Source organism: Sphaerodactylus townsendi, linkage group LG02, assembly GCF_021028975.2.
Source record: "Sphaerodactylus townsendi isolate TG3544 linkage group LG02, MPM_Stown_v2.3, whole genome shotgun sequence".
Classification (NCBI taxonomy): Eukaryota; Metazoa; Chordata; class Lepidosauria; order Squamata; family Sphaerodactylidae; genus Sphaerodactylus; species Sphaerodactylus townsendi.
Window position 1 is genome coordinate 75,416,528 of NC_059426.1, and position 22,662 is coordinate 75,439,189.

At 41.4% G+C, this 22,662-nt stretch overlaps 1 protein-coding gene across 1 annotated transcript in view; it reads right to left on the bottom strand.

Moving 5' to 3' along the window:
• Window positions 1-4,010: 4,010 nt before the first annotated feature.
• Window positions 4,011-22,662, bottom strand: part of IGHMBP2 (immunoglobulin mu DNA binding protein 2) — a 102,072-nt gene continuing 83,420 nt past the window's right edge. Inside the window, exons 11-15 of the mRNA XM_048484900.1 lie at window positions 22,189-22,283; window positions 18,905-19,028; window positions 14,197-15,018; window positions 12,687-12,871; window positions 4,011-4,583 (exon numbers count right to left, since the gene is read on the bottom strand). Coding sequence (XP_048340857.1) covers window positions 4,386-4,583; window positions 12,687-12,871; window positions 14,197-15,018; window positions 18,905-19,028; window positions 22,189-22,283 — 1,424 coding nt within the window. The 3' untranslated portion in view covers window positions 4,011-4,385. The remainder of the gene's footprint in view (window positions 4,584-12,686; window positions 12,872-14,196; window positions 15,019-18,904; window positions 19,029-22,188; window positions 22,284-22,662) is intronic.

The window sequence follows — 22,662 nt, forward strand, 5'->3', positions numbered from 1 at the left end:
AGTTGTGACACTGATTTCATCCAGCAGGATTCTTATTTTTGCTTTCCTCTGTGTTATATATTTGGGAACCACTCCTCCCAGCTTCAGATGCTTCTAGTAGAAGAATGAGTAGGATCTGTGGTGATAGCTGAACTAGCAATTTTGTGTACCCACCTTGCACTTTGGGTATGTAAAACTTAACATAAGACTGCAGGAAGATTTTTCCAGGAAGATTTTTTTTACCGTACATTGAGGAAACTATGATAAATCTGTTGACAGTGCTGAAAACTGATAGTCTAAAACAGTCTTCATGATGTATCTTTTGATATCATTGCAAGCAACAGAGGGCTGAATGGTTGTTTCCTTGTATGAAAAAAAACTCACTCCACAATAAAATCTAGCGTGATGGGTAGGAGGCTAGGGTTAGCTCCCCAATATGCTAGTTTTCTATGTCCAGAAACTTTGTTGATTGGGGAAACATTCAATCCCTGCCAGCAGTCCAGTGGCAATATGGAGTTGCTGATTATGTAGTTTTGTTCTTATATCTATTCAGTTTTGTGAAAACTACCCATTAAGGCCAGATGATCTTGGCTTCATAATGTATGTGTAAATAGTGTCTCTCATTCACACAAAACTTGGAGTAACTCACCAAGCTGATCTTTTAGGAATGCAAATGTTGGCATTTACTCCAGTTTCACATTACAGCAAGGCTTATAACATGCACTAGCACAGTCAATAAGATGTACCTATCTACCAAGGTAATTGCACTGTCATAATTAGCTTCAATATACCTGCAAACCACTTCTAGGCCTTGTGTGCCATGATGCAGTTTGCATTAGATCTTCTGAATTTAATCTGAAGTGTTACACGGCTGCTCTCTAAATAGAGAACATTAATTTTATGTAGATTATAATTATTGTCATCCTTCATGAAATCGATTTCATTTTATTATTGTGGATGCAGATTATTCCTAAATGATGTGTTCAGAATCCAAGAGCAATCAAGTTGTAGCTACTTTTTTATTAGCATCACACAAGCTATGTGAAGCCAATTTTTAGGATCTCAGTGATAAAACACAAAATGCACTGTGTATTTCAAGATTGTCAACAGATAGTGAGCAAATCAATTGTAAGAAAGGCAGAAATGAGTTTGGAGATATAACAAACTCAAGGTTAATTCTGGCAAGAGAGAGATGTCCCAAAGCTTTTATATCTAGGGCAGAGATTATCCTGCTAAAAATATCTGGAACTTTTGCAGGAAAGGAAATTGGAATTTATAATTCTAGATAACAGGACATTAATCTATTTTACCTACCTCTGGTTCGCATGTGTATGTGCAAAATGCTGTCACTGCAGTCAACTTATGGTGACTCCTTAAGGGATTTTAAAGACAAGGGAGGGACTAACAGAGGTGGTTTGGCATTGCCTTCCTCTAAGTAGCGACACAAGAAGTATATTGTGGTCTCCCATCTAAATACTAATCAACGCTGAACCTGCTTAGCTTCTGAGATCAGGCTAGCATAGTAGGAAGTAAATTAAAGTCATTGTGTCAAAGAAGCAATTTTTCTTTTCTTTCGGTGTGACTAAGTGAATCAAATGAAGTGGTAACAGGCATACATTAGTATGACATAGACAACCCATTCCTCCCTCCCTCGTGTGTGTATGTTTATATATATATCTACACACACACACACACACTTATACTAGGCTCTTTCAGATATTGCAACTGCATGGAGATCCTCCTGCTATACCTGGTTGTTGTATTATCTGAAAAGGATTTTTAGATTTTCCGCTTTGGTACGTGTGAATCCATTTTGTGTAGCATGTACAGAAGATGTACACATGTAAAAAATTCATACATTGCCCCTTACAGACAACATTACAACCCTATGTGTCAGAAGAATTTAGAGTAGCATACCATATTATCATCATGGTTGATTGTATAACATGTTTCTTGACTATTTTGATTTAATTTATTTTTGCAAGATGAGGTAAACCCTTTGGTATGATTCTGATAGCCTGACATTTTATGCTGCTTCAAATAGATGTTGTAGTTACTTTCTCAGAATGAAAAGGGATGTGTATTTCTAAGAGAAAGTTTAAGAGACGTATCACCAAAGAAATATGATTTGTTTTCTCTTGCTAAGCTTTGGTGGACAGAGACCTCAGTGGGAAATATAAATAAGAGAAGATACAAAATGGGGTCAGACTGGCCAGCACTTTGGAGCCACAATGCTCAGTTATGGGACTGACCAGGCATTTACTCATTTTCACGATGGTAAAACTTGCCAGTTGATGGAGCTATATGAATAACAAAATTATAATTCTAATGATCCATGATAACACAACATTAGTGGCATGCACTAGTAACTGCTAGATGTTTTCAGAACATTTGCTTCTGTTCATAAATAATGAACAGGAAACTCACTGCCTACGATGATTCTAAGTGAGAGTAGCTCCTCCTTTGCAGCTTTTGATTGAATTCCTTCACCTTCCCATTGGTAACAGTCTAAAGTAAATACATATGAGATTTGGAACACCAGCTTTCTAAAAATAAAGCCAGCACTGTGTAATGGTTAGAGTATCAGTTTTAGACCAGGATGATTCATAAAGATCACTGGGTTACCTCAGACCAACCATGTTTATGTCAGCCCAACCCATGTCACAAGGTTGTGAGGATAAAATGAAGGAGAGGAAGAGAATCGTATATACCCCACTCAGCTCCTAGAAGGATAAAACATTCAGATAAAATATGTTAAACACACTAGTAAACAGCTTCAGAATCAAAGTGCAATTGTGGGGAGGGAGTGCAAAACTGCTCAGGAGGCGGCATGACCCCTGGTGGAAGTGCCACTTTGTGTCTGTGGAAGGGGCATTTACAACAGTGCAGAGGCACTTATGTTGGTGCTGGGGAGCCATGCAGCAATGTAATGCCTGGGTGCCAATAATCGCTGTGGCACAGCAATCTTCCTGTGCAGGAGCCTGCCCTGGTGCTAAAGGGGGTGTTTCTGTGGTGGCGTTGGCTCTAATCAGCTCCCTTATTCCTTTTCGCTTGGGAACACCCTCAGTGGCACAGCCCAGTAAGCTGCACAGGTGTCAGGGGGATTGTATCTAGGTGATTGAGATGAATTCCTAGCTCAACGTAATTGCTACAAGATATATATAACCAGCCTGCTATATGTTACCAATGCCATTCTGGGGCATCTTTCCCTTGATCTTTACTTTATGGCTTCACACACTTAGTAGATAACGAGGCTTTCTCCTGGCCCTTTGGTCTCATGAGAACCGGGGTTGTTTCCATTATCTTGTGGGAGCAGGATGCCAGGTGGCTCTCTATATCTGTTGCTGACCTTGGCTCCAAACTAACTCTTTCTCACATTTCTTGGGAAAATGGGAGGGGGGACTAACATTGGAATAAAGGGGATAGCAAAAGCCAGGTTCGCCAGAACTGACTTTGTCAAGCTGGGTACTTCGTTGCCTATCAATAAACATTACTGATCAACAATACAGAGTCCGTTTATTGCTTCAAGGTTCGAGACCTAACATTAGGCCACTTTCATGGGGGAAGGGGCAGTGTCACTTTCAGGTTGCTGTCCACAGAATAGCAAGCCTCTTTGGAGGGGGAGTGGCTGTGTCACGGTTGCACCATCCCAGTCATGCGCAGCTACCTCCCCCCCGCCAAGATTGCACCATACTGCTCATGCATATTGGCATGTGAGAACATGGTTTGAATTCTTAGCTTATTCCATAATTCAGCACACAAGCTGTGACTATAAGCACGGAAGACCCAACTTAATTTATTCAGTTCTCTGGCTATTTATGTTGTTTCCAAGCATGAGAAATGAAACTGTTGTTTGCATTCCCTTTACCCAGGAAGTCACCTTGCTTGATTTAAATCCAGTTTTCCCTAAAATTAACGCAGTTCTGCTGTTTCTATTGCTCCAATGCTTTCGTTAGAATGGGGCTTCTTGCACAAGGTCAATGGTTATTAATAACACCAGACAACATCAAACTGACAATTCATTGCTCAAGTTATTTGCTATCATATTTTTATGGTAAAACAAGCTTCTCTGCGTACATTTATTACCTTGCTAATAAAGATAATTACTTCAAACAAAAGCTGCCCACCTTCCTATTGAATCATCTGTGCTGTATAGATTTGACACAACTCTAAACACTCTAAACACATTTTTTTTTCAGCACAAGAGACACCCTGAGCACAGTTTGAAAGGTGCGGATAGTCAGGCTGACAAGTTTTTTCTGCAGCCTTTGGAGGAGAACATTTCTAGTTTTAAGGAAAAAAATGAGCCTGAAATAGCTTAACTGACTACAGCTGGAGCCTGCTGCTTTAAGATGGTGCCTCAAGGGCAGGCTGGCTGGGATTGTGCCTTTCAAAAGGAGTCCCTCTCATTTTTCTTTGTCTTTCTTTTTGCCCTTCCTCTGGTTTGACAGTTCACTTAGTTTCTTGTCCAGGCGCCTCTGGAGGTGAGCTCTTTTGGCCGGATCCACGGACCTGTCTTTCATTCCACTTCCTGCATACAGAACACCTTCCCTGCTGATTCTCTGCCGGGCATGTTCTTTGGCCTTCTCTGCGCAACCATGAACCTGTGAAAAATAAAGCCATACTGTTTAGTGGCAGAAACAAACTACCACGAGACATTCTGGCCCAATACAAATGACTGGAATTCTTAGACCTCTCCATCTTATTATCGTAAACTTCAATGCACTTTGTGCTCCATAAAAATCCACTGGCTTATTGATGGCTCTCTTAATACAAAATAAATAAATGAACAAACAAAGGCCACGCACCCAATCTACACAGCAATTACATCATCCTTTCCAACAGCATAAGTATTTTCTTCACAGAATCTAAAATGAAGAGACCCCTTCACTTTATCATCTGAGCACCTTCATTTCTGCGACTAATAAATATTAACTTAATTCTTCAATATCCAACATTATGAAACCACCTTCTTCAGAAAAATCAGAAAACAGAATGGAAGTCAAGATTCAGCCAGCTCTATCCATATAATAAAGTACATCACTGATAATTCCAGTAAAAGCAACTAACTTGGGGAAAACCCACAAAAAGTCTGAGGATGTATGAAGCTGTTATATTAAGAGAGCGCTGCACTTTCTGAAGGTACATGATTGAGACTGTTTGCTGGTCTTCCACCTTTGCTTTGGAAGCATACCCTGCACCCTGGCACAGCTACTGACCCTATACTGTAAGTTGCCTTGAACCGTAAATGAATAAATAAATAAAAGGTTTATATAAAAATGAAACAGAAAACAAATAATAGAGAATTAGGCATGGGTAGGAATCATGGATTCTATAAAGCACAAGAACATGCATTATTTACTGGAGAGATGGAACAGCAACTCAATATTTGTGTTAGGGATGCTAGGAACAAAAGAAAGCTAGGGACATTGAATAAATGCATCAAGAGAAAATCTGGTATCTCAATTTGTTTAAAAGGAAAGAATTTAATGATTGAAAAACAGCTTTGATGGGGGGTCAGTTTTATTACAGGTATGTGATACAATGCAAGCAGGCTGAATTACAAGGAAGACATATTTATTACAGGGCAAACAGGCTGAAGGAAGCTTCTTTTATGTTGTCAGAATATTTTATTTCATTTATTTCTAATCTGGAGAACCAGGTTTGATTCCCCACTCCTCCACCTGAGTAGCAGAGGCTTATCTGGTGAACCATAGGTGTTTCTGCACTCCTACATTCCTGCTGGGTAACTTTGGGCTAGTCACAGTTTTTTGGAACTCTCTCAGCCCCACCTACCTCACAAGGTGTCTGTTGTGGGGAGAAGAAGGGAAAGGAGCTTGTAAGCCACCCAGGATCTCCTTACAGAAAAGAAAGATGGGGTATAAAACCAAACTTCTCCTCCTTCGGCTAAAAAGAGGACTACGCAGACAAATGCCAACTGTGGAGAAGGTCTTTCCAAAGCTCTCTAGAATATTAATTGAACAAGGAGCCCTCCCCATTCCGTCTCCGACTGGCATTTCCCACTCCAAAAAGCATGTAACGGGCTGGGGACAGCGCTCATCCTTGAGTTCTCCCTCAGTCACCTTGGAGAGGCTATGAGGTGTGAAGCAAGACAGTTCATAGCAGGGAAAGGAGGGAGGGATGTGTGCCTGCACAGAAGATCACTTGATCTTTGTGTAGTCCCATTTGGGAGATTAGCAAGCTCACTTACCAAGAGGGTAGGCACGGTCTGATTAATGGAAGAGTTATTGAAATGCTACTTTTCCCACAGCTGCTTCACTCCTGGAATCTATGTCAATGGCATAGCGTTTGATGAAGGTTGAGGGAGTAGCCCAGGTCACAGACTTGAAGATGTCCCTGAGGGTTACCTTTGCAAACATTGTGCAGAAGATGCCCAGGTCCTGGTGGAGTCAACTTTCATAGGAGCTGAACATTCCACCTGTGCATCAACATATGACAGTCTTAATAGCTGAGATCACCCATTTGGATAGTGTTTGGGAAGATGCTGCATTTCCCTTTTTGGGACCAGTAAAACTAATGATACCACTATGACATGCAGAGATTGCAGCTAAGTGAAGCTTGAATGATGAAGTTGCAAGACTTCGAATGACAAAAGATACTCAAAATCTCCAATAAGGGACATAATTCTGGATCAAAGCCATTCTGAACTACCCAGTTAGAAAGCTTCCTCTACTTAGTGACATAAGATTTTTGTGTCTCTAGTTTGCGAGGCGCATTCAACACCTCTGATACTTTGTCTAACCTATTCCTTGTTAGGTATAATGAGTTTATGTCAGATATTTCCCTAGCTGTTGTCCCTCAGAGAGGATAACTTTAGCTAGAGGTCACCTTTACTCTGGGAAGAGGTCTGTGTGCTGTGACATCTTTTCTCACAGGAATGCTTGATAATGTCCCATTATTGCAGTGAAATTGGACACTTTTAGCTCCTGTGACAAATAGCCAAAAGGTTTTTTGGCTCCTGACAAATAGCCAAAGCTCTTAACAAATAGATCTTTCTGGCTATCATGTCCAATGTTCATTCTGTCCGTTGGGGAAGAATGAATACTCCCTTTGTGCCTGGATGTGACGGCATTGGTGACAAGTGAGTTCACTGTGGGTAATGAAACAAACTTTCAGAGCCATAATCTCTGTTCTTGTAGAGATGTTCAATCTTCCTGAATGATGATGGTATTGAAGAAAGCTTGGTCCACGTTGATTGAACAATGTCACACATGTCACGAATTAGGGGACAGGCTACTGCACCTGTATCTGGAATATTAAGGATGTCCATTGCAGGATCAACATGTTTGGGGTCAGGAGATATAATCCAGGTACAATGCCTTTGCCATCCAATTTGCTCCAAATACAACTTCAATTCCTCTGTAGGGGAAATTGTTGCCATGTTCCTTACCACATCTTCTGGGGTTGGAGGTGAAGTGGCAATAGATTTGTTTTCAGATCCATTTGATGGTATCTTCTGACTCTGACAGATTATCACCATAATGATGGAATGATGCTGTTTGTATCTCTGACCACTGCTTGCAGGTTTTGCTGAAGTCTGTGGTTGTGATTGTGGAATGTACTGGACAAACATGGTAAGACATTCCCAATTCTCATTGCATGGGGAGCTTTTGTGGGGGTTGGGCCCAGGACAGTGGAAGAGTAACTTTTTAAAAACACAGGACCCAACTGCTTTTCTTTGTTCCTGACCTATGCTTGGACAGAGCTGGAGGCACTGGAACCTCAAAAATCTCATTGTCCACAGGGAAGATATTGAGTGACTTCCTATGACTGGAGGTGTTCTAGGGTGAGGAAGGCTATCTAGGTGCCCTATTGGTAAATGCTGTCCTAAAGGAGGAAAGCTGATCCTGTTCTGAAGTGACAAAGGTTGACATGATATATACAATGCTTGCCAACTTCTGAGTGGGGATCCTTCTCAATGATGAGGTGAAACTCTTTTATGGCGTCTTGGTGGCAATATAAGCATCCTAACAGGCGGCAGATTGCTATCCTCAAGGGGAAGGGGTTTTTTGGTGTTAAGGTGATGGGCTTTGTCAGCACGTAGAGGAAGGAGTCTGTTAATGTTGAGATATTGACTCCTTTGGTGCTGAGGGGATGGAGGACGGCATCTTCAAGATGGGGTTGAAGGCATGTTTCACCTTTGTCTTTGTCTTCTTAGAAGGGGGCTCAGATGCTGCTCTAAGAGCCAGATAAGTCTTTTCAGCTGATGTGGTGCTGGTAAGAAAATAAGAACAGGCCTGCTGGATCAGACCAGAGTCCATCTAGTCCTCTGCTAGTCACAGTGGCCCACCAGGTGCCTTTGGGAGCTCACATGCAGGATGTGAAAGCAATGGCCTTCTGCTGCTGCTGCTCCTGAGCACCTGGTTTGCTAAAGCATTTGCAACCTCAGATCAAAGAGGATCAACATTGGTAGCCAAAGATCAACTTCTCCTCCATAAATCTATCCAAGCCCCCTTTAAAGCTATCCAGGTTAGCAGAGAGAACTGATGGAGCTTTGTCTCCCTGTTTCTTGGGTGGCTTTTGTGACTTCAGTGAGGGTCTGTAGCCATTTCCCTACAAGACATTTCCCTACAGAGCTGCCTTTAAATGCTTAGCCTTCTCATTCTGGGCTTTTAGTGTCCCTGATTTACAGGAACTAAACACTTCTATGTCATGTGCCTCCCCCCCCCCCCACCCACAAGCAAAACAGATAAGTCATGACCATTGTTTTACACCATCTTTGCACCAAATTTGGTATATTATTAAAACAAAGTAATGTTTACTGGACATATACCAGAAAATTCCAACACCTGAGGCAAAAAAGCAGGGCACCTTTGGGAAATATTCCTCTTCTTACTGTGGTGGATAAAAAACTGAGGGATGAGCGCTCTCCCTGCCCCTGTCATGTGCTCCTTTGGATGAGTAGTCTAGAAAGCTTTGGAAAGTTCTTCTCTATGGCAAGCCTGTACCTGCGCAGTCCCCATGTGGGACTACACTAAGACCATGACGATGAACCCCCATGACAGCTGGACAATAGCTGAACTGATGTATATTCAGGGGGGAGGATCACACTTGCAAACTTGACCTTTAAAAAAAATTACTTTTTTGATTACCATATATACTTGAGTATAAGCCGAATTTTTCAGCACATTTTTATGCTGAAATAGCCCCCCTCTGCTTATACTTGAGTATATATGGTAATTCCAAGATAACGGCCAGAGCTGGGGCTGCTGTGGGGATCCAGTAAGCATGTTGCTGCTTTTTTCTAACTCACCAGAGAGCCTTAAAAACAAGCTGTAAGGACAGCCTTACAACTAGGTTGTGTGTGTATGTGTGTGTTAAAAGAAACCAAGGCATTTCTCTCCTAAGGGTTATTGGTGCATTGCATTCTAGATGAATACAATTCTTCATACAGTAGTTTACTGCCAAAAACTGATGTTGCTGAAGACAAAGACTTTCTTTGGAGCAAAGTTTAGGCTGGCATGGCTATGAATCCCAGAATTATTTTACATTTGGAAGAAAACAGTGGTTCATTTGTGTTCCTAGAGTGCTGGAAAGCTGCTCATCCCTAATGCAAACTCTGTTAAGCAACTCTATCTCATCTTGCTCCCTAATCTTTTGTTTTTAGCTGCTACTGAGTCAAGTTCGAAGGCTTATACTCGAGTCAATAAGTTTCCCAGTTTTTTGTGGTAAAATAGGTGCCTCGGCTTATATTCGGGTCAGTTTATACTCGAGTGTATAGGGTACTTATTCCAAAATGGAGAAAATGTTTTCTTCCTCATGTCAAATCTAGTAAAATTCAACAGTAAAGCCTTAATGGGAATTTCATTTTTCTGTAACTGTCCAGAACCTGTTCAGATGATCCAGTTTAACATGCATACGCTAGGCAAATAATGAAACAGCTGGTAGCTACTGTTGCGTCTGCAGATGTGCTGTTCTTATTCATTGCAGTCATGAGAACAGCTATAGCAACACCCGGGTACAGCCTGGTTCATGCCAGTGTTCCCTCATGTAATCACAGACATGCACATGAACAAAGAGAAGATGTGACTGTGAGTATGGAACTGACTATGTAAATTGTCTTTTATTGATTCATTTATTTGGTTCTTATCCCACCCCTCTCCTTATGGGCTCAGGGCGGCTTCCAACATATCACTTACAAAACTTTCCATACAGTTATAAAATGCAAGTTATGTTTTGAGAATTCACAATGTGTCCTCTTTATTGGCTCTGACGTCATTAATCTATGTAAACAGCAAATCTTTTAATTCAAACTTTAGAATATTTAGAACAGTTGGGACATTCTCCCATATGGCAACCTGGGAAAAAAACAGAACACAGCTATTATCCTTTATTAATTTATTCACAAAAACCTTCAGTCAGATTTTTCTAGCTTCCAGCTTGCCCTGAGGTACCAAAAACTGCCAAGCAGTAAATACATTTATCTCAGAATACAGTTGTTGTGCTTATTCTTTTTTCTCGTGGTATAAAGAGTTATCAATAAATCTTGCTGTATTTTTTGTTTTATGTTAAAAAGACTGGCAGTATGCCAGTGAATCCATAATAGTCTTGCTCCTGTATATTTCCAATACTATATATCAAAACCATAACTACAGCACCTTCTCTACGGGATGTGAAGGACATCTGATCAATCACTAATAACTCAGAGGCAGAGTTAGCAAGACCCTTAAAAACAATCCTTGTTGGTTGTCTTATTCTCAGCACACTGGACATCCAGTGTAGTGCAGAGATTAAGAATGTTGGACGAGTATTTGGGAGACCCAGGCCCAAATCTCCACTAGTGTATGAACGCCCACTGCACAATCTCTGGTCAGTCACACTCTTACCTAACCTACCTCAAAGTGTTATTGTAAAGATAAAATGGATTCAAGAATAATATAAGCCACTTTGTGTAAGGGAGAAAGATGTGGTTGTCTGGGGCCTAGCTCCCCAGACTTACCTAACCCCTACAATGGCAGCAGTGGCCCAGCGATGCAGATGGCACTTTACCTGCTGGCTGGAAGGCTGGGGGTGACACCAGCAACAAAAACACCATCCCAGACTAGCGCAAGATCGCAAAAGGGAGTGGGCAACAAGAACATCAGGCCGCCAAGAATGCAACATGGTCTGGAAGGGATTTAAGGCCAGGGAGGAGGGCCAGGGAGGAGAATGCTGACAGGTTGCAGCCTGACAAAGGGCCAGACAGCTGCCAGAGCAGGTGGCCAGGGGGAGTTTATCCCAGCTGCAACACATTCTGAGGCCCTGTGAAAGACTCCAAGTCGGGAGTGGGGGTGGATGGCAAGAATGCTATCGGTGACAGGCCCAGCACAGGGGACCTGGCAACCTCGGAAGTGACTGTGGTATAAATGAAGTAAATAAATAAAAACATATTGTGTGTGTTTTTGTGTGCTACAGTGGTACAGCAGATAGGCATCAAATTCCAATATCCCACCTCCATCCTTGCTGGAGTTACAGAGATGAGCAGATGAGAATCTTTAGCTGAAGTTAGCAACTCATCCCAGGAAAAAGCTCTTATCACAAATCCTGCCAGACCCCTGTCAGCCACTGTCCTTGTGGCAACTTTCAGACCAGTGGGATGTCAGATGCTTGGAAAGGAGGAGGTTCTGCATAAAGCTCTTTGACTTCAAATCTTACAGCAGACAAAAGAAGTGGTGCATGCACATCCATCATAAAAATTAGGATGGGTGGGATGATATGGAAGAAAGGCACAGAGGATGTACATGCTTTCTACAGCACTGGCTTCTGTAACTATCCAAAGAAGCTCTGGGGAACTAATGTAAATTGCAAGGTGAAAAGTAAAGAGGTCCTTTGTTCTTTTGCACAGAGGAAATGACTCATACCCTGGGCCTGGAAGCAGCCTGAAGAAGAATCCCATTATTTCAACAGTGACGCATTGTTAAACACAGATTCCTTCCACTGCCATGTCAAGTGCCTTTAATGGCTGAGCCTGTTCTTTCGAGCTAAGGAACTGCATCCACTCAGACTCCATTCATTCTGAAAAAAATTATGCACACATTCTCAGGGGCACAGCCTGAGACAGGGAAATGGAATGCGTGGAAATCTTTTTTAAATACCTGGAGAGAAGAAAAAATACATATCTCGGCGCTTGACAGGAACTAAAACCATTTTTATACTAATGCTTGGAGGAAAGGTGAAGGGAGATTTTTATCAGAAGCTCATAAACACTAAATCCATAAAAATATCCAAAGGGAGAACAAAGAAAACATTTCAGTTTTCCTAATGACTATAGGCAAAAGCAGCACATCAAGGCAGTTTCTTTTTTCTCCTTTCAACTGGGAAGGGATTGCTCCTCATTGGAATATTAAATTATAGGCAAAAACACAGGGTTCCATTGTGAATTACACTTCACATACAGATTACACTATCTTCTTTTGAAAACTCTGGAGTCTCCTCTTCCAGCATAGGCTAAGGAAAGACACTAATTTCTCTTATTTTATTTCACAGGTTGAAGGAGTGGATTATTTGCTAGTGGACAGCCATATGTCAGTTTGCCCAGGTTGTGAATGGGAGCCTCCCTGAAATACTGAAAAGCTTCAAAACAACAGACTCTCACTGCCCTTTACCGAAAATGCCATCTGAGTTCTGGGATCAAGAGGCTTAGCCACTGGTAAACTGAACTCCCGGTGATGTTCAGACACTCTGAATGTAGAGAGATTAAACAATACCTCAGGGATGTGATGGCTGAGACAGTAGTGTTTGTTGCAATGCAGGCAGAGCTGCCCCAGGGTCATGACACTGGCTTTGCACTTGGGGAAACTACAAGTGCGGTCAGCTTTCATTGCAGCAGAAATCAAAGCATCAAAATCTTCCGGAGTTACATTTTCCACTCTTGTTTTAATAGCAGCTGTCCCTAAGAACAGGAGGAGAAACAGTTACCAAACAAACCCCAAACAAACCAGGAAAGACTTAAAACAGTGTTTTGTTATTATTGTGGACATGAAGTGGCACAGCTGTGCTACTCTATTCCCTCCTATTAAAGTCTGCAAAAATAGGTGGTCCCAATAGCCAGTAGCAGCAGCCAACTGAGATTAAATAGCTTTTTGTTGGCTTTTCGCAAGAACACAGTCTGTTTGCTGTGCTCCTCCCATTCTTTCCACTTTCCTCCTCCCTTTGAATGCAGAGCTCCAATGAAATATGCCTGGTTTGCTGAAATTCCAATTTGCCATGACATCTGAACGATGACACTTGAGTGAAATGGAATGTGTTCACTTCTCACAAACTGAGTACTAAGGTTTAAACTGGAGTTTGATCAAACCAGGAAACCTTTGATCAAATTCTGTGAATGGAAGGAGGTGGGAGAAAAAAAAGGAGTATACAAGCATGGCAAACTGTGCCTGTCACCAGCCAAACTACACTTACTCTCATAATGTGTGGAGTAGAACTTGGGACTTTTTCATGCAAAGAATGTGTTTTACCTCACAGCAGTGGAGGAAGAATGGAATTTGAAGGATACAAGTTAGTTGATGGAGAGTGACAGGGAGCATCTTAGAACCCCTTACTTAGCTAATATCACTATCCCAAAATTTAGAGTGGCCTTTACCACTTTGCATTTCCAAACCATGCCAACCGCGGTACTGTCTGGAAGATACAATAAAGTGCCAAAGGGACAGGGGCATTACATTTTTGGAGAGTGTGCTGTGGAGGATCTTCTACATCATGTTTTAATTTGTGCACTCTATGCAAAACCCAGGGCCAAATTTCTTGATGGATTACTGAGAGGTTTAAACTGGCAATCTGACCTTGAAAAGTGGATATTTTTGTTATCAGACGCTGATTCTTATGTTACTTTACAGAGTGTCTTTGCTTACTTGAGAAAAAAGGCCAATGTGACCTCAAAGAGTCTATAGGATTTATTAGTGTACATGTTTTAGTCAGTTTGTTTTTTAATGTTTAGTGAACTGCTTATTTTATCATCATTCTTTAAATGTTCATGTTTCATTGTTTTTACTGTACTTTTTGTAATGGCTTTTGGCTGTACACAAGCAAAATTTGACTTGACGTGGCCTAAAGCGCTTCAGGGTTCATCTGCAGAATGACAACATATGGTGGGATAACCAGTGAAGAGTCAGCAGAAAATTATCACCAGACCTTCTCATAAGTATTCAAACAGAAAACCTTTAAAAAAAAGGGGGAATTGATACATAAAGACAAACTGACAGGAGGCAGAATATATACCTCTGGCTTCATTTGCGAGTTTCTTCTTGGCAATTTCCTGAAGATTTGTATTCAGCTTTTGATTTAGTTTTGTTCTTGCCTCTTGCTTGACCTTCTCTCTTTGCATTCGTTCCACATGCAATGTTTTCAGATCCACTTTCCCTATGCTAGTGCTGTTTCCTTTCTCGTGAGAATGAATTTCTTCTGAGGGACTTTGAGACTCATGAGGTAACTGTTGTTCATGAGCTTCATCATCTCTCTGAGGGAAGCTTGTGGCAGCCACACTCTTGCAGATGCTGATATACCTCTCTTTACCTTCCCCAGTGCTTACATGTTGCAGTCCATATTCCTCAGCCCATTGGTGGACAAGCAACCTGTCATGAGCATTTAATGATGATGGGAAATCCAGTTGTGTAGCACTACTCTTCAGAAAGTCCAATATCTTTGCTTTATGTTCATTTTCTTTCATTCCCATTTCTTGTGTGATCACCCTGGCTGTGCTCTCCACAGAACTTTCTCTTGGTCTCTGAATAGTTTTTTTTACTAACTTTTCTTTTGGTTTCTCACCACCAGCTTTTGGAATAGATGGAACAATGACTTTAGTTCTCTTTGCCTGCCCCGTGAGTACTTGACAGCTCTTGTGAGGATAGTTTTCAGGCACAATATCATCCAGGTATTCAAAAGCTGTGCGGACTTCTCCATGTTCACTCATATAGTCTATCAGCCCTTTTAAAAACTTATGATTGCCAGCAGTCTGAGAGTCACAGATGACTGCCACATGGCGTCGGGCACGTGTAATTGCGACGTTTAATCTACGGTCTTCTGCAAGGAACCCCACTTCACCTATGTATAAATTAAAAACAAGACATCAGGCATTCAAAACCATCCTATGGAAAGAAATATGCACACTGCTATCTTGAACACATTTATTCAGAAGTAAATCCCACTTAGTTCAATGGAATTATTCCCAAGTAAGCATAGACAGAATTGCAACTTTATTCTGTGCTTTCCCCAAATGCCCTGGGTGCGTTACTTCACCACTTTTTGCAAGAAGTCTGCAAATTAGTTGGCTGTTGTGGGTTTTCTGGGCTGTGTGGCAAATGCAGTTGTGAATGTGATTACAAATGCAACAGCAAATGCAACTGTAGATGAACTCAACCCACACATGCAAATATGCCTCATTCCCTGTGGACAAAAAACACATACTCCACTACACAACCACACTGTGTCATGGAGAGAAGCACTTCTCACTGTATCATGCTACTGAAGATGCCAGCCATAGATACAGGTGAAATGTTAGGAGCAAAAACTACCAGACCATGGCCACACAGCCGGGAAAACCCACATCAGACGATTGATTCCAGCCATGAAAACGTTAGACAATACCTGTAAATTAGGGTGTTTTTTTTGCTATGATCAGTCAAATGATTAATATTATTATTTGTACATTTTTTTCCTGAGTACTTAATACTCAATCTTAATGCATGGATCTGGACAGCAACAGATCCAAATCACTGAGTTAAGCAGGCATCTAGATAGAGCTAGTTCATAAGCTAAATTTTTGCACTAAAGTACTTGGAAGAAGACTGTATATGGAAGGCTGTACAAGGAAAAAGTCTAGTCCACCAAGATGGAAGTTCCCAAAAAAGAGCCCAAGGTATAAAAAAATCCACAGAAAAGTGTATACAAATTTTATTCTTTACCAAACAACAAATGTATATTGAGCCACAAATGATTATTCAACAGAACTCAGAAATAAACAATAACAATATAGTTCACAACTATACTATAATCCCACAGAAAATAGAATAAAAACATAGAACATCTGAGGTTTCCTAAGGTGTTGCAATCTGTGCCCAATATATAATTCTAATGGAGTATGAGTGAGGAACTACAGAGTACACACACGCCTGCCATACCTGATCACTATAACACATCTCAGTTGATACCAGATTTAGAGATCAGCACCAGAGATTGCTCATAACAAATCCAGTTGCTACTTTTGTTTAGTGAAATATCACCTGTCTGCAGTCTACTAATTTACAAAAATACAAAAGATACAATTTTTTTGGTGATTATTACTCCAATCTTTATTAAAAAAGGCTTTGCAAATGAATCTAAGATTAAAGAGTTCTTAACTAATATAAATATTGAAATTTTGAAGGGACAAAAAATATCAGCTTCCCAATTACTTTGTCTGAGGTGTTAGAAGCATTTAAGAATTTAAAAACTGGCAAAGCACTGGGCCTGGATGGATTTTCAAACTTATTTTATAAACTGTGCAGGGAAGAATCATTTCAGAAATTAATTAATAATATTGTGAAGACAGAATTTCATGGAATTTTACCAGATTCATGGAATGAAGCATACATTATCCTAATCTAAAAAGGTGACAATAAAATTAACGAAGTTCAAAATTATAGACTAATATCTCTATTAAATGCAGATTATTAAAATTTTGCTTCAATTTTGGTCAACAGATCGAAGAGAACACTGAATGAGATCATAGGGAAAGAACAATGTGGTTTCCTGTGACGACCATCAAGAGATAATGTTAGATATTACTGAATATTTAAAGCGACATATGGGAAAACAGACAGCCCTTATATTTATTGATGCAGAAAATACCTTCAATAATGTTCTTGGAAGCGTTATAATAAAAACTTTACAGAATATGGATATAGGCAACAATTTTTTAGGTTGGATAAAGGCACTAACATAGAAGACAATTACGGTAGCTATAATTAAATTTAATGACCAGATTTCTCAAAAATACTCTTTTAAATAAAAGAATTAGACAAGGCTGTCGTATATCTCCTCTGTTGTTTATGCTGAGTACTTCCAAAATGTCGGAAATGTAACTGCATTACCTGGTAAATATTCATGAAAACAAAGACTGCAACTTCCCACAGTTTTTACAGGTAAGATGGTATCAGCTGCAGCAAAGATGCATGGTGATCCCTTTAAGAGAACCCCTTGGAAGGAGGACAACTCCGATTTACAATTGTAGTAGAAAGTCCCACAAATGTTCAAAATATTCTTGGGATTTTGCAAGTGTCTGTCACAACTCAGTTATAAAAGGATTGCCTGTTTGTATGTAAACAAGTTGCTGAAGTCACTGTTTGTGACCTGATATTCGCTATTGGTCAGTCAAACAGCCATTGCTTACACGCTAGTGAGCACATACATCTGAAGTTATGAAGTTAACTCTGTTTCTTTGTTTGAGCATACGCGACACCAGCACCACCACCACCAGGAGCACGAGACAGCAGATAGCTAACAAGATTTCTTATTTTATCTTAATGTAACCATCCAACAAATATCTATACACTGCCTAACAACTCAAAGTGTACTTAAGGCTGCTTAGAACAATCCTGGAAACATACCTTTAGTAACAAACTCATAAAACAAGTTTTCCACAAAACAGCAGCATGAGCAACAAGTGGAATCAAATGACCACATACATAAGTTACTTATTTCAAAAATGACTTTCCTCTAAAAACAATTCTTTGATATCCTATATCATTAAAATCAAAAAGTTCAATCAACGTGGAACAACAGTGTGCTCGTTTAGATTGCACTGAGAAATTACAACCATTATCAATTGATCCACACATTTTAAAAGGGCCGGACTCCTCCATCCCTTTATGCTGTGTGTATTCAACAAATATGCAGCAACAGTGAGATGCAGGGGAGATAGACTCTGGACGGAAGAAATATGTGGAAAGCCAGAATATTTAATTGTGTGAGTTTTGTCTTAATATCTAATTGCAATGTGTACACACACAATGAAACTGGAACTGACTGGATCCCCACTTCCACAACAATGACCATGTGGAACATTCTAGAAAACATTCAACTGTATTACGGCCACTTTTCCCCTTTTGATCAGACCTCCATTGTATTTCTTCTCCAACCTCTTCCTAAACTTTTAATTCATCATAAACCACTCTGCCTTCTGACATACATGTACCTATTCATTAGGATTTTCAATAAGGCAAACTATTCTTGTACACATCTTCTTCTAAGTTCCCTAGAACACAGCTGAGGTTTTTTTAAAATCATGCTATTATGGAATGAATTCCTAATAATCTCCATGGCATTCATGTAACTTACTAGGCTCTGCCTGACAAGCCTCAAAATTGTCCCAATTACTTGATGTGGTGACTCAGTCCTCCGGTTTCAGACAATTAGCTTCATTTGCAGTTCCTGCACCCTTTGGCCACTGCAAGTCAGGAATAGCAAGGGTCTCCATTTTTAGACCCCCATCATTACATACGGTCCTTTCTCTGCCTCAGTTTTGCTTTACAGTTTTACCAGCAAAGCCTCCTTGAGAATTCTGCTCTGAGGAAGTTAACAGTAGCCCTCTTGATGCATGGTCCCAGAAATTTGAAAGGCACATTCACATAATGTAATGCCATGGCATGCATGAACACCACAACTGTACCGACAAAGTCAAATGCCAAGGTCATTATGTCTGGAATCCAGTTGGGAAGGAAGATGTCAAAAGGGTGGGACTCAAGTGACTGCACAGAGTTCTGTTAATTCCTGCACAGTAGGACTGGACTATGGAGATACAGCTCCCATGCTGCAAGGAAGCCTGTGTGAAAGAGACTAAAGGTGCACCAGGTGAAGCAACACACTTTTGTTTAGAACAACAGTATAGCGGAACATAAAATTAAGTGTATTTTTCTTTGTACATAGTTACAACATATTAGAGAGCATCTACCTTTTCTATTGGATCTCACAAATGAGAGGATAACAGCTTCCTTTTCTCTGCCCTGAAATCCATCCACTGATTTAATTTCCAGCTCTGGGTACCTATAACTCAGATGATCTCTTAGCATGTCCACCTGAAAAACAAAGTCATTTCTGAAACAAAGAATATGACAAGAGTAACCAGATTTAGAGATCAGCACCAGAGATTGCTCATAACAAATCCAGTTGCTACTTTTGTTTAGTGAAATAGCAATAAATACTCATAGCAATAAATACTTGTTTAGTGAAGAGCAATAAATACTCATCAGCATTCCCTTAAAAGTCTCAAATACTATAGGAAGCAGAACTGAAATATCTCATATACTAGAAGGTCACTGTCAAAAATCCCGAGGAAGAGTAATATCCAAATTCTATTCTCAGTGAATTTCTCTCCGATTTCCCAGAACATCAGCTGTTGATCCATGAGGGAGAGAAGAATTTTGGATTTTTGCCTCACCTTTCTCTCCTGTAAGGAGACTCAAGGAGGCTTACAAACTCCTTTCCCTTCCTCTCCTCACAGCAGACACCTTGTGAAGTAGGTGGGGCTGAGAGAGTTCCAAAGAACTGTGACTAGCCCAAGGTCACTCATCAGGAATGTAGGACAGCAGAAACACATCTGGTTCACCAGATAAGCCTCCACCACTCAGGTGGAAGAGTGGGGAATCAAACCTGGTTCTCCAGATTAGAATCCACCCGCTCTTAACCACTACACTATGCTGGTTCTAGTCCCAATTAAGGGACTAGGGTAGCCTCAGGTTTCTATTACTGATTGGCAGCTGAAAGAGAAGTGGCAGCTTTCCTTATCTACTGGAGTCCAGGGGGAGATGGAGAAGGTTGAGTAGGGTGACAATGACAGACTCCCTGGTAATTAGCCCAGCCCAGTGTCATTATGGTTTTCTTGCTGGGGACTCTTTCAACTTGCCAACTTATGCCTCCAGTACATGCATAAGGCTTCTCATGAGCGGTGTATGTAAAATGCTGTGAAGTCACAGCTGACCTATGGCAAACCAATAGGAGTTTCAAAACAAGAGACCAAAAAGACTGAGAGGCCTGCTGAGGAGGGTCTTCAAAATTCCTTCCGCCCAGTTTGAATCACAGTCTGAGTGCTCAGAATCAAGGTTGTAAATCTCCCCCCCCCCCACCCCCAGTTGGGAAAACCTTGGAGATGATGCTCAGGAACAGGCAGGATTGTTTTCTGGTGCCACTTTAGAAGGCCAAGAGGATTTTTTTGGTGGTCTGAGTCTGGTCTGTAAGGGAATAATTGTCCCTGTTCCCGTAGTCTGCCTTGTAGGTGGAATGTAAGAGACTTCTAGGTGGAATGAGGAGCCAAACTTCTTTCTGCCTTGAGACTACTCTTGACTGACTATCCTGTTTTTTTAAAAGTTGCTGATCCCCTCCTGAAAACCCATAAGGGCAACAAAAAAGTCCCTACCTCCTCCGGAGCCCCCCTCCCCCCATGGAAGCAGGACTGACCTCCACACTCACCATCTCCTGATCAATTTGTTTTGTGCTGCAGGGGAAGTAGCAGCTGAAAGCAACTGCTGAAACAAGATGGGGGGGGGGGAGTGGGGGATTTGGTTTCAAAGTTTTCCTTGCAACCCGGTGAAGTGCTTTTATTTTCAGCTTATGGCTGATTTTGCACACGAAAATTGCCCCTCTGTTGGCATGGGGAATGCCTCAATGCAATCGGGAATTTTGCACAGCCCCTGGTGCTGCAGCATGGCTGCCCTGTTTCTGCCCCGGGGATGCCCTGCAGCAATGGCTTTGCTCCACGAATGTGCTGAACCGCAAAGGTTGAGGTCCTTTTGAAATGCCCCTTTGTTGCTCCGGAGGCTTCTGCCGCTGTGCAAAACTCTTCTGTAGCAGAAACAGGGCCAGTTTTCCCACCTCACCACTGTGGCCCACCTCACCAATGGACAGGCGCTGGGAAGCAGCACCCTCTCTCACTTGCAGCGGGGAGAAACCTTGGTTTTTATAAAGGAGGGAGAAACCTCAGGCAGAAAACAGGCATGTGCTGGCGACGCGAATGGGAGGGTGGCGATTCTCTCGCACATGCAAGGATTCTAGATTTACGTTTTAGATGGGGCGGGGGGAGTGGAGGATGGCAATCCTGTCGCACACACAAGGTTTTTAGACGCGGGGGGCGGGGCGGGGTGTGAGGGCGCCGATTCTCAGCGCTTGATTTGTGTTCAGAGTCATTTAAAACTAAAATAGTGAAAGTGAGTTGGAGGGAATGGGGCAAGATTCAGCCAATACAAATGCAGGAAATGGAGGCTGCCCGCACATGTGTGAAAGAGACTACGGAAGAGCTTGTGGTGCTTAAGGGAAAGCCCCAGGCTTTTGGTGAACCATTCGGGGCTTCCTTGGCCCTGACTCAAGCAAAGGAAAGAGCTAGGCAGCAGTGGGGAACTACAAGCAGGGTGAGAAGCCCCGTGGCAGGTACGCTCCCCGGCTAAGCCATGGAGCTTTTAGAAAGTGTAAAATCAGCCTAAAGTTAATTTACACCTCCACTTTTGCTTCTGCACCCCTTTATTGACTGCCATGTTGTCTGGCCAGCTGTTTCAAATTGAGTTGATTGGGATGCAAATGACAAAGCTGCAGGGTTTCTGTGACAAGTCACTCCAGCAAAGGTGGAGGTGGGAAGGGAGGGAATAGTTTCCCCCTGTGAAGACAATAGAGAAGAAAACACACTGTAAGGCACACAAGGGGAAAAAAAGGATGACCTGAAGGAACTCTTGCAGTAAAAAAGTCCAAAAGGCAATTGGTGCTCCTGCCAAGTCTTGCACTTGCAAAGGAGGCAGAAAAAGAACTGAAAGAGGAGGTATTCCTCTCATGAAGTGTAGGAGGAAAATTACTACTATCCTGCCTTCAGGGATAGTAGGAAAAGGAGTATCCAAAAGTCAGAATGTTCTACTTTCCTCAAATGAGAATGATTATTTTGTAATTTGTGTACACATGGGCAAATTCTTATGCCTGTCCACTTACACTAGATGGATGAAGCCTTTTCTTCATTTTCTTCTCATCTCCCTTCTCAAGGTGTGCTGATTAGTTGATTAGTTTCATTAATTGTCAAAACAACTGAATTGAGAGATTCTCACTGCTCAGTACAATGCTCAAGGGTGAGGGAACTCTATAGCAGTGCCTGAGCTGGTGCAAGAGCAAGCTCAGCCCATTCACATCAACAAAACTGCTGGAGATTTGGGCAACTTGGCTTTAATTTTTTTTCCCTCTGGAGGCCATGGCAAATGCACTCACCTGGAGATTGTAAGGAGAAATGACAGCAATGTCTCTTGTTCTCACACCGGCTCTTACCAGAGCATGTATATGCAAGCCGACAAGATCCACTTCACCTAGAAAGGGAGAACCAAACCCACCAGTGATTCAAGACCAAGGAAAATCATGCTGAGTGAAAGTGGCAAGATTTGCTAGCAGAAACACCCAATTCAACCAGTAGTGGAGAAAGGCAGTTTTTCAGTCCCCAGCTAAACTAAAATCCAGTCTTATACTATTTTGCAGAAAAAAAGTCAAGAATACAGGAAATCAAAAAGGTGGGGGCATATTTGGCAAATCATTTTGTAAGCAACTCAGCAGGTACATAGTATGCACCAAATACCCATTTGTCAGTCTATAATTTGGGACCTTGTTTTGCACTTAGTCTTTAAATGATTTGTTTATAAAAAAACTGCTAATTTTTAACTAATGTTCATAAATGGTCTTGAATTACCAGAC